The 16,944-nt window shown below is 40.2% G+C and overlaps 1 protein-coding gene across 4 annotated transcripts in view; it reads right to left on the bottom strand.

The window, feature by feature from the left end:
• Positions 1 to 16,944, bottom strand: part of GNE (glucosamine (UDP-N-acetyl)-2-epimerase/N-acetylmannosamine kinase) — a 51,232-nt gene that overhangs the window by 12,936 nt on the left and 21,352 nt on the right. For all 4 annotated transcript variants that reach the window (XM_037144518.2, XM_037144523.2, XM_037144522.2 and 1 more), the window contains exons 3-6: positions 10,684 to 11,135; positions 6,794 to 6,946; positions 5,749 to 5,961; positions 874 to 961 (exon numbers count right to left, since the gene is read on the bottom strand). In XM_037144518.2, the coding sequence (XP_037000413.1) occupies positions 874 to 961; positions 5,749 to 5,961; positions 6,794 to 6,946; positions 10,684 to 11,135 (906 nt within the window). The remainder of the gene's footprint in view (positions 1 to 873; positions 962 to 5,748; positions 5,962 to 6,793; positions 6,947 to 10,683; positions 11,136 to 16,944) is intronic.

Raw genomic sequence — 16,944 nt, 5'->3', positions numbered from 1 at the left:
TTAGTCACTTAGGTCTCTCTATTAAGGTCAAACTCTTTAACTCTTTAGTTACAGTTTTAATCACTTAAACCTATCAATTAAGACTAAACTCTTAACACCTGAGCTCTCCTACATTTCCCGGCCTCTACCCCACTCCCCCTTTAGTTTTAATTATCTTAATCTGTAGGGTTAGTTTACGAACGAAAATAAGATACACAAGCTGCACAGTTTTGGAAGAATGGCAGGCTTCTGTCTCAGAGCCTGTCCCCTCTAGCACACCCAAAGAATAACCCCACCCCCCGCCAGGCCAGCCGGACCCTGGGCTGCACCCGGAGTTCCTTCCCATCCAAAAGACCCTCCGTTGGGAAAAGCAGGCAGCTGCAGCACAATCAGCCAGGCATCCCCAGAGCCAGAGAGAGCCCATGCCACCAAATTTTTTTTAAGTTTTCATCTTTACATTCATGGGGGAAAAGTTATATTCAGGGAAAAAATATTCCAATACAGGAAAATCTCATTAATTTGAAATAGAAAGGAGGGCAGTCTAAATTAAAATGCTGAATGAAACTATTTTTAAAGAAGATCAGTTATATTACTTTCTAATACTTATGGAAAATCAAAGTAGGCTAAAGACCTATTTCCTAGCTATGTTAATTAACTGAGACAAATAAAAAAATTATTCTCCATCGGAACCCCTGGTGGAACAATAGGCGTATGTTAACAAGCCTTGTCTCCCCACCAGCTGGGGGCTCAGAGGTGGAGAACGAGAGCTCTGTTAGGGGGTTCAAACAGGGGTGGAGAATGAGAGCTCTGGGGGGGGGGGGGGCTACAGGCTGGAAATGGTGCCGAAGGCAGCTCCTCTTTTAAAGCGCTTTTAAAAAGAGAGTATGTACTCACCAAGGGTACTGTTTGCCAAATTGCAGATGCAGTGCTTGCAGTATTTTGTCCTGGGTATCAGCGTCCCGGACATGAAGGACATTCTCTCCTAGGTAAACCCAGTGACACAGTGCCATGATTCAGAAGTGGGAATACCCAAAGAATAAAGAAATTAGCAGTGTGTTCTGCTCATAATTATCCCTGAATCCCAGAGGCTGTAAGTCTTCTCCTTTTAGAGAAACATCAACCTTCCTACTATTTACCTTTCTTTAAAGCACTCTCAGCAAGATCTCATATGTCATATACTTAAGGGCACTAGGGTCCTTCATTCCCAAAGGAAATAAAGTTTTTGTATACTTATTGTAATAAACAAGTTGGATTAATCTATTGGGTTGGCAAAAAAATCCATATGATTTTTTTCCATAAGATAAAACACACATTTTTCATTTTCACCAATAACTTCATTGATTTGGATATTTTGAGTATGTCAGTTGTCTCCCATGTGGTATAATGTTGATTGTTCTCAATGTCTCGATTTGATCACTACCAACTTCAAGTGGGCTACCCAACCGTGGAGCATGGTCTAGCGAGAAATTTCCAGCACAAAAGTTTGCAAACCACTTTTGACACATTCAATCAGTCACAGCATCTTCTCCTTACACTGCACAAAACTGTGTTTGCATCTCACTTGCATTTTTATCTTTCTTGAAGTAATAAAGGATAATGTGCCAAAAATGTAGCGTATTTTCGTCCATCTTCAAACACAAATTGGCTACACAGAAATTCACCAATTTTGGTAAATTTTTTTAATGTGCACTGATAAGACAGGCGTCACACAGAATCTAACAAAGCTGTCAGATTGTACTGACCTCGAATGAAGTCAAAGACAACTAAGTGCCACTAGAGCCATCATTTGGTTAAGAAGAGGGGAAGAGCAGAAGGGTGATGGCTGGAGAGAGAGGGGTATGGGATCAAGGAAGGGGCTATTTTGTATTGTTTTGTTTTTAAGAAATGAGAGGCTCAGGCATGTTTAAATGATGAAGAAGTTAAAGATACATGGGAGAGAGAGGATAACTGGTAAGACCCTCAGAAGGCAGAAGGGGCACTCTGGAACACAGAAGGCTAGCAGTGGACAGGCAAGAGGAACCCCACATCCCAAATGCTCCAGTATGAAGAAGGTACAAAGCATGATGGGCACGTGCTTATAAAGTGTGGTGGCAGGAAGCACAGAGACTGCTTCTGACAGAGGACCACACTACTCAATCCCATATTAAATACTCCATTCACATCTTACTTGAACTCTCAACAGCTATCAGTACCATCTTCTGAAGACACTTTCTTTCCTGGGTTTAATGACACCACACTCCTGGTTTCCTCCAACCTCACTGGCAATCCCTTTTCAGTCTTCCTCCGTGGGCCTTCCCTTCCTCGCCAGAACTCCAAATGTTGAGGAGCTCCTCTGCTGGGCCTGGGCTCCATTCTTGTCCCTATTTATATGTCCCCACTGGGTAATCTCATTTAGTCCCTTGGTTTGAAATATCATCTCAAGCAGAGCATGCCATTATCCTCAACACCTTTCCCTATACTGGTAACAGCATTTTCACTGGGCAGCTGACCACCCAGCTAAAGGATATACTCTGCAGCTTCCCCTGCAGCTAGACATGGCCTTGTGGCCATGTTCTGATAGGATGAAGAAATATTTGCAACTTCCAGGTCATGTTTTTAAAAGGAAAGACATTTTCCCCTTCCCCCTTCCAAAGGGCTAAAATGTGGACTTCACAGCAAGACAGATGGAGGCTAGGTTCTGACCATACCAGTAGGAAACAAAGAAGAGACTTCTGGCCAGGATGGAGGCATAGGTGGAAACACTGTGCCTCCATGCACAACCAAGTTTAAAGACAACAAAGTTATAGTAACAAAAATGCAACCAAAACACAGAAAATTGAACTGTACCGAAGTCCAACAACAACGAACCATTCAGCCAGACCAGTAAGAGGAGCGGAGTTGGGCAGGAAAGATAAGCCGACCTACCCAGGCACACAGGCGGCCGTTGGCAGATCCCAGGTGTGGGGCCGCAACGGGCAGACCCAGTGAAGGTGCAAGGCAGCTGGCTGACCGCAGACACACTCTCGCATAGATAAATCAGGCAAAGGAGCGAGCAGTGAGACAGACTGCTCAGGCTATGGGCCCAGTGACAGGAATTAAAGTCTAAAAGCACCAATTGGAAAAACTCTCGGGGTCAAGGTGCCGGGAAAAGCTCCCAGGCTCACAGTTTGTTGGAGAGACCCACAGGGTCCTGGAGGGTGCACGGGCCCATACACCTGGGAGCTAGCACCAGGGGGGCCAGATTTGCTTGCCGGAAGCAGCAGAGGGGACCAAAATCTGAGGGCAGAACAAATGCCAGGCGTCTCTCTGACCCCGCCCCCACCTGCAGCGTCACAACCCAGCGACTGGGTTGCCCCGCCCTGGTGAACATCTAAGGCTCCGCCCCTCGCACCTAACAGGCGCGAACAGACCAAAACATTATGGCTCAAACAGAAGAACAAATCAAAGCCCCAGAGCCAATACTTTTAAGCGACCAAGAGATAGCCAACCTATCAGATGCACAGTTCAAAACACTGGTGGTCAGGATGCTCACAGAACTGGTCGATTTTAGTCACAAATTAGAGGAACAAATGAAGGCTAAACTAATTGAAATGAAGAGAAATGCACAGGAAACCAATAATGATGAAAAGGAAACTTGGACTCAAATCAAGGGAGTGAACTAGAAGGAAGAAAAAGACCAAACAGAAAAATATGAAGAAACAAGAATTCAAAAAAATGAGGAGAGGCTTAGGAACCTCCAGGACATCTTTAAACGTTCCAACATCTGAATTATAGGGGTACCAGAAGGGGAAGAGAAATAGCAAGTGGAAAACTTATTTGAACGAATAATAAAGGAGAACTTCCCCATTCTGGCAGACGAAATAGACTTCCAGGAAATCCAGGAAGCTCAGAGAGTCCCAAAGAAGTTGGACCCAAGAAGGAACACACCAAGGCACATCATCATTACATTAGCCAAGATTAAAATGAAAGAGAGAATCCTAGAAGCAGCAAGAGATAAGGGGACAGTTACCTACAAAGGAGTTCCCATCAGACTGTCAGCTGATTTCTCAAAAGAGACCTTACAGGCAAGAAGGGGCTAGAAAGAAGTATTCCAAGTCATGAAATCCAAAGACCTACATCCAAGATTGGTCTACCCAGCTAAGCTTTCATTTAGAATGGAAGGACAGATAAAGTGCTTCTCAGATATGGTCAGGTTCAAGGAGTTTATCATCACCAAGCCCTTATTATATAAAATGTTAAAGGGACTTATCTAAGAAAAAGAAGATAAAAATATGAACAGTGAAAGGACAGCAAACTCACAGTTATTAAGAACCACACCTAAAACAAAAGCAAACTAAGAGGACTAGATCAGGAGCAGAACCATAGAAATGGAGATCACATGGAGGGTTAGCAACAGGGGAGTGGGAAGAGGAGAAGGGGGGAGAAGGTACAGAGACTAAGTAGCATAGATGGTAGGTAGAAAATAGACAGGGGGAGGGCAAGAATAGTATGGGAAATATAGAATCTAAAGAACTTGTGACACATGGACATAAACTAAAGGGGAATGGTGGGGGAGGGGTGTGTAGGGTGTAGGGGAATGAAGGGGGGAATGGGACAACTATAATGTCATAATCAATAAAATATATTAAAAAGAAAAAAAAGAAGAATCTAACTCATTTAAGGCACTATTATTTTGTGGTGTCTCTGTAAAGGCCCTGAACTGATGCTCTAACTAAACACCATCCAATACGCCAATCACTCTTGTATCTTCAACTCGAACTCTGCCTGGAACTATCTAGCTGCTTAGAAGCCATCTCCACTTTGATCCCCAACAGACTCTCAAACCTAACATGGCCATTAGAGAACTCTTAATTCCACCCCTCCCAAATCTGCTCCTCCCTCAGCTTCCCCCCCTTCAGGAAAGAGTGCACCCAGCCACAGAGTAGGTGTTGACTCCTCCCTTCTTCCTTTTACTGCCCACATCCAAGCCACAGTGAGCACCATAACAACCCCAAGTCGGACTTTTCTCACTCTGACGCTGCCACGGAGTCTAAGCCGCTGTCATCACATAGGAACTGAACAAGCCTCTTAACTTGGCTCCCTGGTTCCTCCCTGCCACCTCATTCCACCCTCCACACACCTGCCAGATGATCATTCCAAAACACGAAATACCGCAGTAAATGGCTCCCCACTGCACTTAGAAAAAAGCCCAGAGTATTTACCCTGGCTTAGGTCTGCCTCCTTCTCTCACGTCGTCTTGCACCCACTCTTCTTGCCCATTGCCCTACAACTACACGGACCCCTCTGGTTCTCAGCTGCAGTTGGCTTCATCTTCACAGTGGTGTTTTCCTCTGCTTCCCCCTGATCTTCATGAAGCTAATTCCTTGTCATTCATACCTCGGCTGAAGTGTCCTCTAAAAGTCGCCTTCTCTTGTCCCCCCTAATGTGGCAAGCACATCTGGGCAGCACACGGCCTAGTTTTTTTCCTTGGTTCATCATCGATTTCTCCTCCCACTTGAATGGAGGTTACATGACAGCTCAGAGGCCACGTTCAACTCCAGTCTCTTAAACGCTGCCCTCAAACCTCACAGTTACCTAAGAAACTCTTAGCTCTAACCGGTATTACAAAGACAATAAAAAGGTAAGTAGAGCCCTAAAAAAAAATTTGGTGATCCCTGTGTGTTCTTTATAGATTTTAGGTTATAACTGGTCATTAACTTCATTCACTCACTTGATAATATGTGCATACCTTGTAATTATCCACACACACGTGTTAAGCCAGTCAGTCAAAATATAGGCAAAGGTAGATACCTGTCTCCCTTCCAATCTGACGCGTTCCTAGATTGATCACAGGTGTTCCAAAAGCGCCAACCTCTCGGACCCCACAACTGCTGTTCCCAATCATGCAGCCCGCGTGGGCAACCAACTGTATGAACTGGTCAAATGGGACGTGTTTCACTGCCCGGAAATTAGGGTGATGCTCAATGCCCTTCTTCCGCATCACTCGAACCATCTCTTTGCTCCCTGCAAGAGTGAAGAGAAACAACTGTTACACAGTTTATGAGATAAACAATTTTCATTGGCAAGTACAGTCCCACTTAAAGAAATCTTCCCATAAGGACTCGTAACAGTTATAAAGAAACAGTCGTTTTAACACCCTACTTTGTTTCCCCTGACAATAAAGATTATTCAAGACCCTGAGACAGGGAATCCTTCAGAGAAAGACGGTGACATCTGGACACTGCAGTGAAGGGGTGCTGCCTGTTTTACCACAAAGCACCTAAGAGCTTGGCGATGGGCGGTGTCAGCTCATGGTAACCAGTACGTGACAGCTCCTGCTTGGCTTTCTCACTGGTATCTCATGTCCCCATTAACATGGTTAAGGACTCGCAGGCACCAAGGCCTGCAGGCAGGCCTGAGGATCAACTGGAGACTAGTTCTAATATAAATAGGAGAACAGGAAATAGTTATAATGATGGCCACTTTACTGTGGTTAGTGGGGTGGTTACACTCCTAAAGACACTTTTGACTTCTAAGGTTTGTCTCCTGGCTGTTGCATTTTCTTACCAGTGCAAAATGGAGGGAAGAGATTTAACATAAAATGAGAATGAGGATTAGCGAGATCTTTTTTTTTAATATTTATTTCCTATCAAGTTCCTACTAGACTTGACAAAAACATCACAGCCTCTTCACTCCACTGCAGAACTGGTGATCCTTTGAAAACGGGAACACATTTCCAAAGAGAGCAGCCTTCAGCATAAAATGAGCACAGTAAGAATGGCAGTCCAAAGAAGACCCAATGGAAACACACAACTGGAAAGGGAGGGGGCACACTGTCATCTTCCAGTCCCATTACCTGCATCAACATTTGGAAACAGAACTAGGGTCCTCTTGTTGAATGAGATAAGCGCATCCAGCGTTAACTCGAACATTTTAATGGAATGCTTAATGTCGGTGGTCACCGGGTGCTGTAGAGCAACAATGTAATCTTTAGGTTTTACATCATCACCTGTTTAAAGAAAATCCAACCACATTGCTTCATTAGTTAAGAATCTCAAAGGAAGAAGCAAATTCCAAAAGGCAAACCCCAAAGTCTGTGCTTCTAAAAATGCTAAGGGAAAGTAGTTTGTTACATTTTTAGCAGGCCATCCAAATTAGCTTCCAATGATAAGGACATACAGCAACAAGTCCAACGATTCAGCACACTTAACATTTTGCAAAGGTTCTTACTACCACAAGCAAAATACATAACTTGAAATAGCAGACACTAGGATTTATTGTTTCAAATCCAAAATTCTTCAAAGCATTAGAAAAATGTGAATCGTCCCAATTTCTAACTAGTGTATCTAATGAATTATCAGCAATACCAATGAATAATACCATGTTGCAAGTCAGGGCATTTCGAGATTGAATGAGCACTAAATATATTTCATATAAGTACACAGGAGCTTCCCCACACCATCATCCACCAGATTCAACACATGGCCAGGACTTCTAAGCCTGTTCAAAGGACTAGAAAGGCTCCACTTAACCCCAGGCTGGGATCCCAAGGACAGTCCCTTGGCAAAGATTTAAAGGGTAAATGGTTCAGATGGACAGTGCTCTGCCAAAGCAAAGCACTATGGTCAACAGGGCCTGGACTCCCACATAAAACTAGACATGAGCGCCACGTGCTTATTTTTAATGAGAATATATTTCTTTATGATACTAGCTTTAATGATCAACTTTATATTACACTGTAAGTTTATCATTAATTTCCAAATTCAAACAGTAGCTGTTATTGTTAAAAAATTTAATGGTAACATAATTTGTACTAAGAATCTTCAGTAGTATTTGATTCAAGAGACTATAGGTTCCAATTTTTTAAAGGTTTCTTATTTATTTATTTTTAGACAGAGGAGAAGGGAGAGAGAGGGAAAGAAACATCAGTGTGTGGTTGCCTCTCATATGCCCCTCACTGGGGACCTGGCCTCAACCCAGGCATGTGCCCTGACTGGGAACTGAACCAGTGACCCTTTGGTTCACAGCCTGTGCTCTATCCATTGAGCTACACCAGCTAGGGCTACTTTAAAAAAAAATTATTGGCCCTATATTATGTTCTACACTGGGGTTTGGGGAGATATAATTATTAAATTTTTGTGCAAAGTAGGGAAAAGACTTAAAGTTCTAAAAGAATCTATCAGAAACAGAAGTCTAGAAAGAGGTGATCAACATGAATGTAGCTAAGTCACTAGACAGAGATCAGGGCTATCAGAGACTATGGGGAAATAGCAATAAAAGAGATAAAGGATATGGTACAAGTTGGCCCTGCTAGTGCACAGTTCTATAATGTGAATAAGCTCCTGTGTGTCTCGTAAATAGAAGAATGACGTCAGCCTTTAATGTAGTCATTGAGTTTTTCATTCACGATTCCCCGTGGCTGGATACAAATAACCTTAACCTAAATGTATACAACCAGCAATGGAGGACCTGTGTCTCTGACCTCTGCGGCTTTTTTGGGGGCGGGTGGGGGGGGGGCGGTTGTGGCAATTTTTCTTTGACAGTGAGGATGTTATTATAGAGCCCCGGCAGTCCCCTGCAGACAGGACCGTTCTGTGTAACTTATTGCTAAGGGGCAAGTGGAAGATGAAGAGGCAGTTACAGCAGTTTACCCCATGGGAGCTTTCCACTTCTCATCTGTCTTCTCCTGGAAGTGGGATTAAGAAGCAAGTGCACTATTTAGAAAGTAACCATATAGTGCAAGAACTACATGTCTTTAAAAAAAAAAGTGAAAAAAACCACACAGGACAATGAACTGCAGCTAGCCAGCCCTGGCAATGATACGCTCTGTACAAAGCCTACAGCTGCTTCTCAGTGCACAACTCCTGACATCATCACTGTGTCTATCTCCAGACCTCAGCAGCTTCAACCCCTCCACCCAGCCCTTTCCATTAAGGTGCCATCATTTTGTTTTGTGTTAAAGTTCTGTATTTACTGTGCCATTTCTTCCGTTACTGGGAATTTAACATGTCTTTTTAACTTTGCTAATATTTTTATTAGGACTGTTATTTATTAATGTTCTGGTTACAAAGTCACATATTCTGAGAGGCGTACCCAACACTACTTTGCCCATTTACGAGCAGTGTGGGAAACACGAGAAGCAGGTACGGACTCTGCAAATGTATTATTGGTAGAGGTAGGTGGCTTGGGCTCATGGTTTCATTCCCACCCAATTCTCTTCCTCTTAACACACATACTGGTTTGGGTTTTTTTTAATCCAGTTTTTGCTATTTTGTCATCTTTCTTTTCATAAAGATATTGCTCAAATGGTTCCAAATAGAACTTTAAGCCCTACAAATACAAGCTTGCTGCATTCCACTTTATGATTATTTTCTATTCATTGCAAGTTTTTCAACGATCCAAAGTTTTATAGAACACATATAGAGCTAACAGTGTAATCAGAACAGAATGAAACAATGTTTACTTAGAGGCATACAAAAAGGAGAGACTAAAGAGACAAGTTTATTCCACCTGTATTATCTAGTCAGGTTTTTTAATAACTATAAATCTGTCCAAGAATAAGAAATATATACAATGGATTGATTAACAGAGCAGAAAAGTTCAACCCCTTTCCTATTTCACTGTGATCTGATATAAAATACACACAATCACCAAATCATTAACTTCATTATTCAATACGTCTACCTCTTTAAAAAGGAGAGTCCTAAATACCTAACCAGATGATTATTCTTGATTTGTCCTCTCAATAGTACTCTCACTGTAAGTTAATCAATGAAATTCTGTTTGTAAACCTATTATCTTTGCCTCTGATTAGCAACAGATAATTTACAGGAGGCTAAGATCACTGAACAGTTGAAGATTTCAGACCTTAAGACTTATTTACAGAGATAAACTCTAAGACACAACTCTGACTTTTGCTTTTAATAATAATAATCATAATCCCTTTTAGTAAGTACATGTGGCTTACTAACCACTTCTAACATTCATTATCTCATCTAAGTATTCCAATAATCAAGTAAGAAAGGCATTAAAATTAAAAATAACAAATTTTCATTGTGCTAAAAACCAAAATAAAGGAAAACAAAAATAAAAACACCCATCATTCTACTAATCAAACACAAATATTATAAATGACTTGGTGTACATACTCCCTTGAACTTTCTATTGTTACTGTTGTCATAGAAACGACATCATACTATACATGAATGTTGTATCTTGCTTTTCCCTCCTTTTTGCTGTCAAGATCTATCCCTGTAACTATTCACCCATCACATATTTAATGTATTAAAAGGCATTTCATTGTATGAATATCCGTTAAGCCTTTTTAACAGAAAAGGCGAGTCTCAGAGAGGTAAAGTCAAATACCATGGTAAGATCTATGACCTATAACCCTAGCCTTCTAACTGCTAATGGAATATTCTATCCATGATAGTTTCTGAAAGGATTAAAGTATACCTGACACAGGCCCTGGCTGGTATGGCTCAGTAAATTGAGCGCTGGCCTACAAATCAAAGGGTCTCCAGTTTGATTCCTAGTCAGAGCATATGTCTGGGTTGCAGGCCAGGTCCCCAGTGGGGGCATGTGAGAGGCAGCCACACATTGATGTTTCTCTCCCTCTCTTTCTTACTCCCTTCCCCTCTGTCTAAAAATAAATAAATAAAATCTTTTAATGAATAAGTAAATAAAATAAAATATGCCCAACACAAACAAACACAACCACTAGACTGAATAGAGTCTGATACGTACCCAGCCACATCCGAATGATGCTCATGTAGTCTTTGTTCTTGGCACAGAGCAGTTTGTCATAGGAAGGGCAGCCTGCCAAAAGGATGCGATCATGGTCCTCGCACATGGATATCAGGTGTTGCTCTGCACTTCGGGTGCAGCACACGTGGTAATGAGCCAGCTTTGTTATGGCGTGTCTGATAGAATCATCGATGGTCCCGCTGACTTCTCCACCTTCGATGTGAAGGATCCGGATGTTCATCAAGGCAGCAGACGTTGCCAGTGCCAGGGCATCGAACCTGTCTCCGTGAACTATCATAATGTCAGGCTTCAGGCGATTAAGGACATCTGGTAGCTTCACTAGGGCCAGGCCTACTGACTCAACCATGGCTGCCTCATCTTCCCCTCTAACAATCGTGTGTAGCCTGGTGTTAATGTCAAAGTCATCTTGTTCAATCATGCGGTATGTATTTCTACAGCAGGGGAGAAATAAAGATGTGAGAGCATATTCTTAAATACAGGGCCATAAAAACATGAGAAAAGCAATCTAAAATCAACTCTAAAGGGAGAAATATTTTATAAAATTTCCTTGTCAAATAAATGGAAGTATAACTTACAAAAATTAAAAGCACAGACCACAAATGCACGGATCACTTGGTGAATCTTTCTGACTGCATGCCCTGTAGCCACTGCCCAGACTGAGGTACAGCCACGCAGCTGCTCTGTCTGTGGAGCAGCCACTCCATGTCTCACTGCTTCACTAATAAGCTCTTTTACAGAAGAAAAAAAAAACAACCATCCAGCAGCATCTTGGAACTCTTACTTATGCAGTGAGGACCTGGAGGGAGAACTGTCTGAGGGAGAATTTTATTAGGGGAAAAAAAGACCAAAATGTACAATGGTCATGACTTCTTTTATATATTTATATATATCAACATATATAAATATATATATTTCGTGTATATTTCTTTTTAAATTTTTTAATATAAATTATATATATATTTAGTTTTAAAAATTTAAAAAGAAATATGCTACTGAATAGAAAAATACTACTTATAAAAGCAAAGCTCATTTAAAAAAACAGTAGGGAACCAGGACACCTGACATATTACTATAATATAAACTTCTGAATGATGGAAATTATCACCTGGATTTTCTTTGTATGTTATAGATGCAACATAATTTTTTTAAATATTTTATTTTTATTTATTTTTAGACAGAGGGGAAGGGAGTGAGAAAGAAAGGGAGAGAAACATCAGTGTGTGGTTGCCTCTCACACAACCCCCACCAGGGTCCTAGCCCACAACCCAGGCATGTACCCTGACTGGGAATCGAACCAGTGACCCTTTGCTTCACAGGCTGGCACTCAATCCACTGAGCTACACCAGCCAAGGATTGATGCAGCATGATTCTGACTGGTGTGAAATGAAAGTTTTACAGCATTAACTTGGCTGTGAAATGCACTTTCAAGTCTGTTTCATGCTTCAACAACAACAGTAATTTGCAATGTCGTAAAATTTCCTGTGTGTTATCATGAGATTCTAAAAGGTATGGCTTTTTTCCTAAATATGTAATACATTTATTATTGAAAAATGGAAAAACACTGAAAATTAGCATCAATAAACCTCCATTTGGCAATACCAGTGTTATCATTTTGATTTTATTTCTAGTCATTTCATGCATATATTAACATGGTTGAGAACACAGTACACATACAATTTTGTCATTTACTTAATTCATTTAACACTAATATTTTATGATATCACGAAGGATTCTTTACACACATCACTTTACCTCACGTGGACGTCCTAACAGTCATTTCACAGATTCCTTTGGATTGTGCTACACAAACTATGTTGTCTATAAATAAACAGTCTTTGTGCTTTTATTTCTATTTCTTGCTTTATTGTGTGGGCCTCAATGTCTAGTACAAGTTGAAAAGAAGTGGTGAAAGTGGAACTCCTTATTTTGTTCCCAATTTTAGAAGGAAAGCATACATTTTATGTTAGTTATAGGTTTTTTACAGTTGCCCTTTATCAGACTGGAGAATTTCCATTTTATTCCAAGTGTGATACAAGTTTTTTTAATCTAAGTAGTTGTTTAATTTTGTCAAATGTCTTTTAGCATGTATTGATGATCATATGGGTTTTCCTCTTTATTCTGTTAAGGTATTAATTATACTAATTGATTTTCAGATGTGAAATTAACCTTGAATTTCTGAGATAAAACCACTTGGTCATGATGTATTAATTGGTTTTTTATATTATTGGATATGACTTGCTAATATTTGTTTAAATTTTTATGTCTATATTCATGAGTGATATTGGTCTGAGTTTTATTTTCTTATAATGTCTTTGCCAGGTTTTGATGCCAGAATTATGCTTATCTTATAATCTGGGGAGTCATCTACTCTCCTATTTTCTAAGTTTGTATAAGACTCGTGTCATTTTTTTCTTTAAATGTTTGATAGAATTCATGGGTGAAGTCCTGTTTGTGGGAAATTATTTTTATAGGAAGTGTTTGATAATGAATTCAATTTTTAACAGATATAGGACTGAAGATTTTTTTCTGCCAGTTTTGATAAGCAGTGTTTTTCAAGGAGTTTGTCCATTTCATCTAAATTGTCAGTTTTCTTAGCCTAATACTCCCCTTTTAGTCTTTTAATGGCTGTAATATTTTGAAAGGAATAAATTTTGACTTAAATTTCTCTATTGTTTAATCTACTTTCATATTTCACTGATTTCCCATTTTTATTATTTCCTTCCTTCTATTTAATTAGGGTTTAATTTTTTTGTTTGTTTACTGAAGTGGAAACAGATAACTGATTCTAAACTTGTCTTTCATTTTTTAAGTATGTTTTATTGATTATATTATTACAGTTTTCCCATTTTTTTCTACCCTTTATCCCCCTCCATCCAGTACCCCTATTTCCTCCAGCATTCCCCCCCTTAGTTCATGTCCATGGGTCATACAAAAAAGTTCCTTGGCTTCTCCACTTCCTATACTATTCTTAACCTCCCCCTGTCTATTTTCTACCTACCAATTGTGCTTCTTATTCCCTGTACCTTTCTCCCCATTCACCCTCCTCCCCACTGATAACCCTCCATGTGAACTCTATTTCTGTGATTCTTTTTTGTTTTCTAGTGGTTTGCTTAGTTTTAGTTTTTGTTTTTTTTAGATCGTTGTTGATAGTTAGGAGATTATCATTTTACTGTTTTTTAAAGTATATTTTATTGGTTATGCTATTACAGTTGTCCCATCTTGTTTCTGCCCTTTATTCCCCTCCACCCTGCAACCCCCTCCCACCAGAATTCCCCCCGCCCAGTTTAGTTCATGTCTATGGGTTGTACATATAAGTTCTTTGGCTTCTCCATTTCCTATACTACTCTTAACCTACCATTTATTGCTTCTTATTCCCTGTACCTTTCCCCCCATTCTCCCTCTCCCCCTCCCCCTCAATAATTCTCCATGTGATCTCCATTTCTGTGATTCTCTTCCTGTTATTAGTTTGTTTTTGTTTTTTTATGTGAGGTTGTTGATAGTTGTGAGTTTGTTGTCATTTTACTGTTCATAGTTTTGATCTTTTTTTCCTTAAATTAAGCTCCTTTAACATTTCATATAATAAGGGCTTGGTGATGATGAACTCCTTTAACTTGACCTTATCTGGGAAAAACTTTATCTGCCCTTCATCCTAAATGAAAGCTCTGCTTGATAGAGTAATCTTGGATGTAGGTCCTTGCCTTGTCTGACTTGGAATATGTCTTTCCAGCCCCTTCTTGCCTGTAAGGTCTCTTTTGAGAAATCAGTTAATAGTCTTATGGGAACTCCCTTGTAGGTAACTGTCTCCTTTTCTCTTGCTGATTTTTAAGATTCTCTCCTTATCTTTAATCTTGGGTAATTATGTTGTGTCTTGGCATGTTCCTCTTTGCATCCAACTTTTTTGGGACTCTCTGAGCTTCCTGGACTACATGGAAGTGTATTTCCTTTGCCAGACTGGGGATGTTTTCTTTCATTATTTTTTCAAATAAGTTTTCAATTTCTTGCTCTTCCTCTTCTCCTTCTGGCACTCCTATGGTTAGGATGTTGGAACATTTAAAGCTATCCCAGAGGTTCCTAAGCCTTTCCCTATTTTTTTTTCAATTCTTGTTTCTTCATTCTGTTGTGGTTGAGTGTTTATTTCTTCCTTTTGTTCCAAATTGTTAACTAAATCCCAGCTTCCTTCCCTTTACTAATGGTTCCCTGTATATTTTTCTTTACTTCACTTTGTATAGCCTTCACGTCTTCCTTTATTTTGTGGCCGTACTCAATCACCTGATTACCAGTGTTTTGAACTCTGCAACTGATAGGCTGGCTCTCTCTTCATCACTTAGTTGTTTTTCTGGAGTTTTGATCTGTTCTTTCATTTTGGCCATATTTCTTTGTCCGACACACCTGTTACATTGTAAGGGGCGGAGACTTAGGTATTTGCCAAAGTGAAGCAACCCACTTCATTGTGTTGTGGTACTGTATGTGGGGGAGGGGTCAGAGAGGGAATAGTACCACTTACTCAGCTCTTTCCCCACTTTCAAGAGACTGGAAGTTTCTCTCACCACCACAACCTCCACAGGTTATTATAGCCAGATGTTCTGAGGCCTTATCTTGCTTGCACTGGGACCCTGGGTTACATGGTCTGTCTCGCTTCCCAGTTGTTCCTCCTGGTTTATAAGCACATGAATGTGGGACCACCTAGTCCACCAGCCACCACAGCTGCTTCCTCAGACCACCTACTTCCCTGTCTGCCAGCCACCGCCTTGCCATGCATCCTCTCTGCCCCTCCTACCAGTTTGGATGAATGTTTCTTCTTTAACTCTTTGGTTGTCAGACTTCCATACAGTTCAATTTTTTGGCAGTTCTAGTTGTTTTTTGTTTTTAAATTGGTTGTTTCCTTCTTTTGGTTGTGCTAGGAGGCAAAGCATATCTACCTATGCCTCTGTCTTGGCTGGGACCTATTTAATAGTTTATTTTTTATTGTATTTTTTCAATTACCATTTATCCCCCTTACTCTCCTTCCACCTTCACCTACCCCCCAAACTTGTCTTTTTTTAAATATAGGTATTTAAAGATATAAATTTCCCTGTAAGCACTGCTTCATCTATACCCACAAATTTGGTATATTACAATATTTATTATGCAGTTCAAAATCTTTTCTAATTTCCCTCAGGATTTCTTGTTTGATGTATGGGGTTAAAACTTACAAATAAAACAACCTGATTAAACCATGGGCTAAAGACCTTAACAGACCCCTCCTCACCAAAGATGATATAAAGATGGTAAGTAAGCAGATGAAAAGCTGCCTCATACCATATGTCATCAGGGAAATAAAAATTAAATGACAAGATACCACCACACACCTATTACAATAGCTAAAATACAGGACACTGACAACACAAAAGGCTGGTAAGGATGTGGAGCAGCAGGAACTCTCTTTCATTGCACAGAGAACGTGAAATGATACAGCCACTCTGGAAGACAGCATGGCAGTTTCTTACAAAACTAAAATGCTCTAGTCATACAATCCAGAAAACATGCCCCTCGGTTTACCCAAAGGAGCTGAAAACTATGTCCACAATCCATACAAAAAAAATCTGCAAAACAGATGTTTATAGCAATTCTTCTGTGCTAAAAAGAAAATGATTATCAAGTTATTGAAATATACAAAGGAAACTTAAATGCATGTTGCTAAGTGAAAGAAGCCAATCTGAGAAACTATACACTTTATGATTCCAATAATATGACATTCTGAAAAAAACAAATCTGTGGAGGTGGTTAAAAAAAAAATCAGTGGTGGTCTAGGGTTGGGGGGAAGAAGGGATGAAATGAATTAAAGGGTAGAACATATTTATAGGGATATGAAACAATTCTGTATGATTCTGTAATAATGGATTTGTGTCATTATAGCTTTGTCCAAACCATAATTTATAGCATCAAGTTGAACCCTAACATGAACTAGAACTTTGGGTGATAATGATGTGTCAACATAAGCTCCTCAACTGGAATGAATGTACCACTGTGGCGAAAGATGTTAATAATGGGGGAGGCTGTGCATGTGGGGGGAGTGGGACATACAGGAGAATTCACTCCCTTGTCCTCAATTTTGATTATTCTGTAACTATTAATTTGTTCTTCTTAACCCCTTCACCATTTTCACCCAGCCCCACAACCCCCTCACATAAATCTGTTTCTGTTCTGCTTGTTCATCTGTTTTGTTTTGTTTTATTCCACATGTAAGTGAAGTCATATGGC

The sequence above is a fragment of the Artibeus jamaicensis genome, unplaced genomic scaffold (genome assembly GCF_021234435.1).
Source record: "Artibeus jamaicensis isolate MK-2021 breed Jamaican fruit bat unplaced genomic scaffold, CSHL_Jam_final scaffold_1964, whole genome shotgun sequence".
NCBI classification, from domain to species: Eukaryota; Metazoa; Chordata; class Mammalia; order Chiroptera; family Phyllostomidae; genus Artibeus; species Artibeus jamaicensis.
The sequence above is the reverse complement of the archived record's forward strand: the minus strand, read 5'-3'. Positions and strand labels throughout refer to the sequence as shown.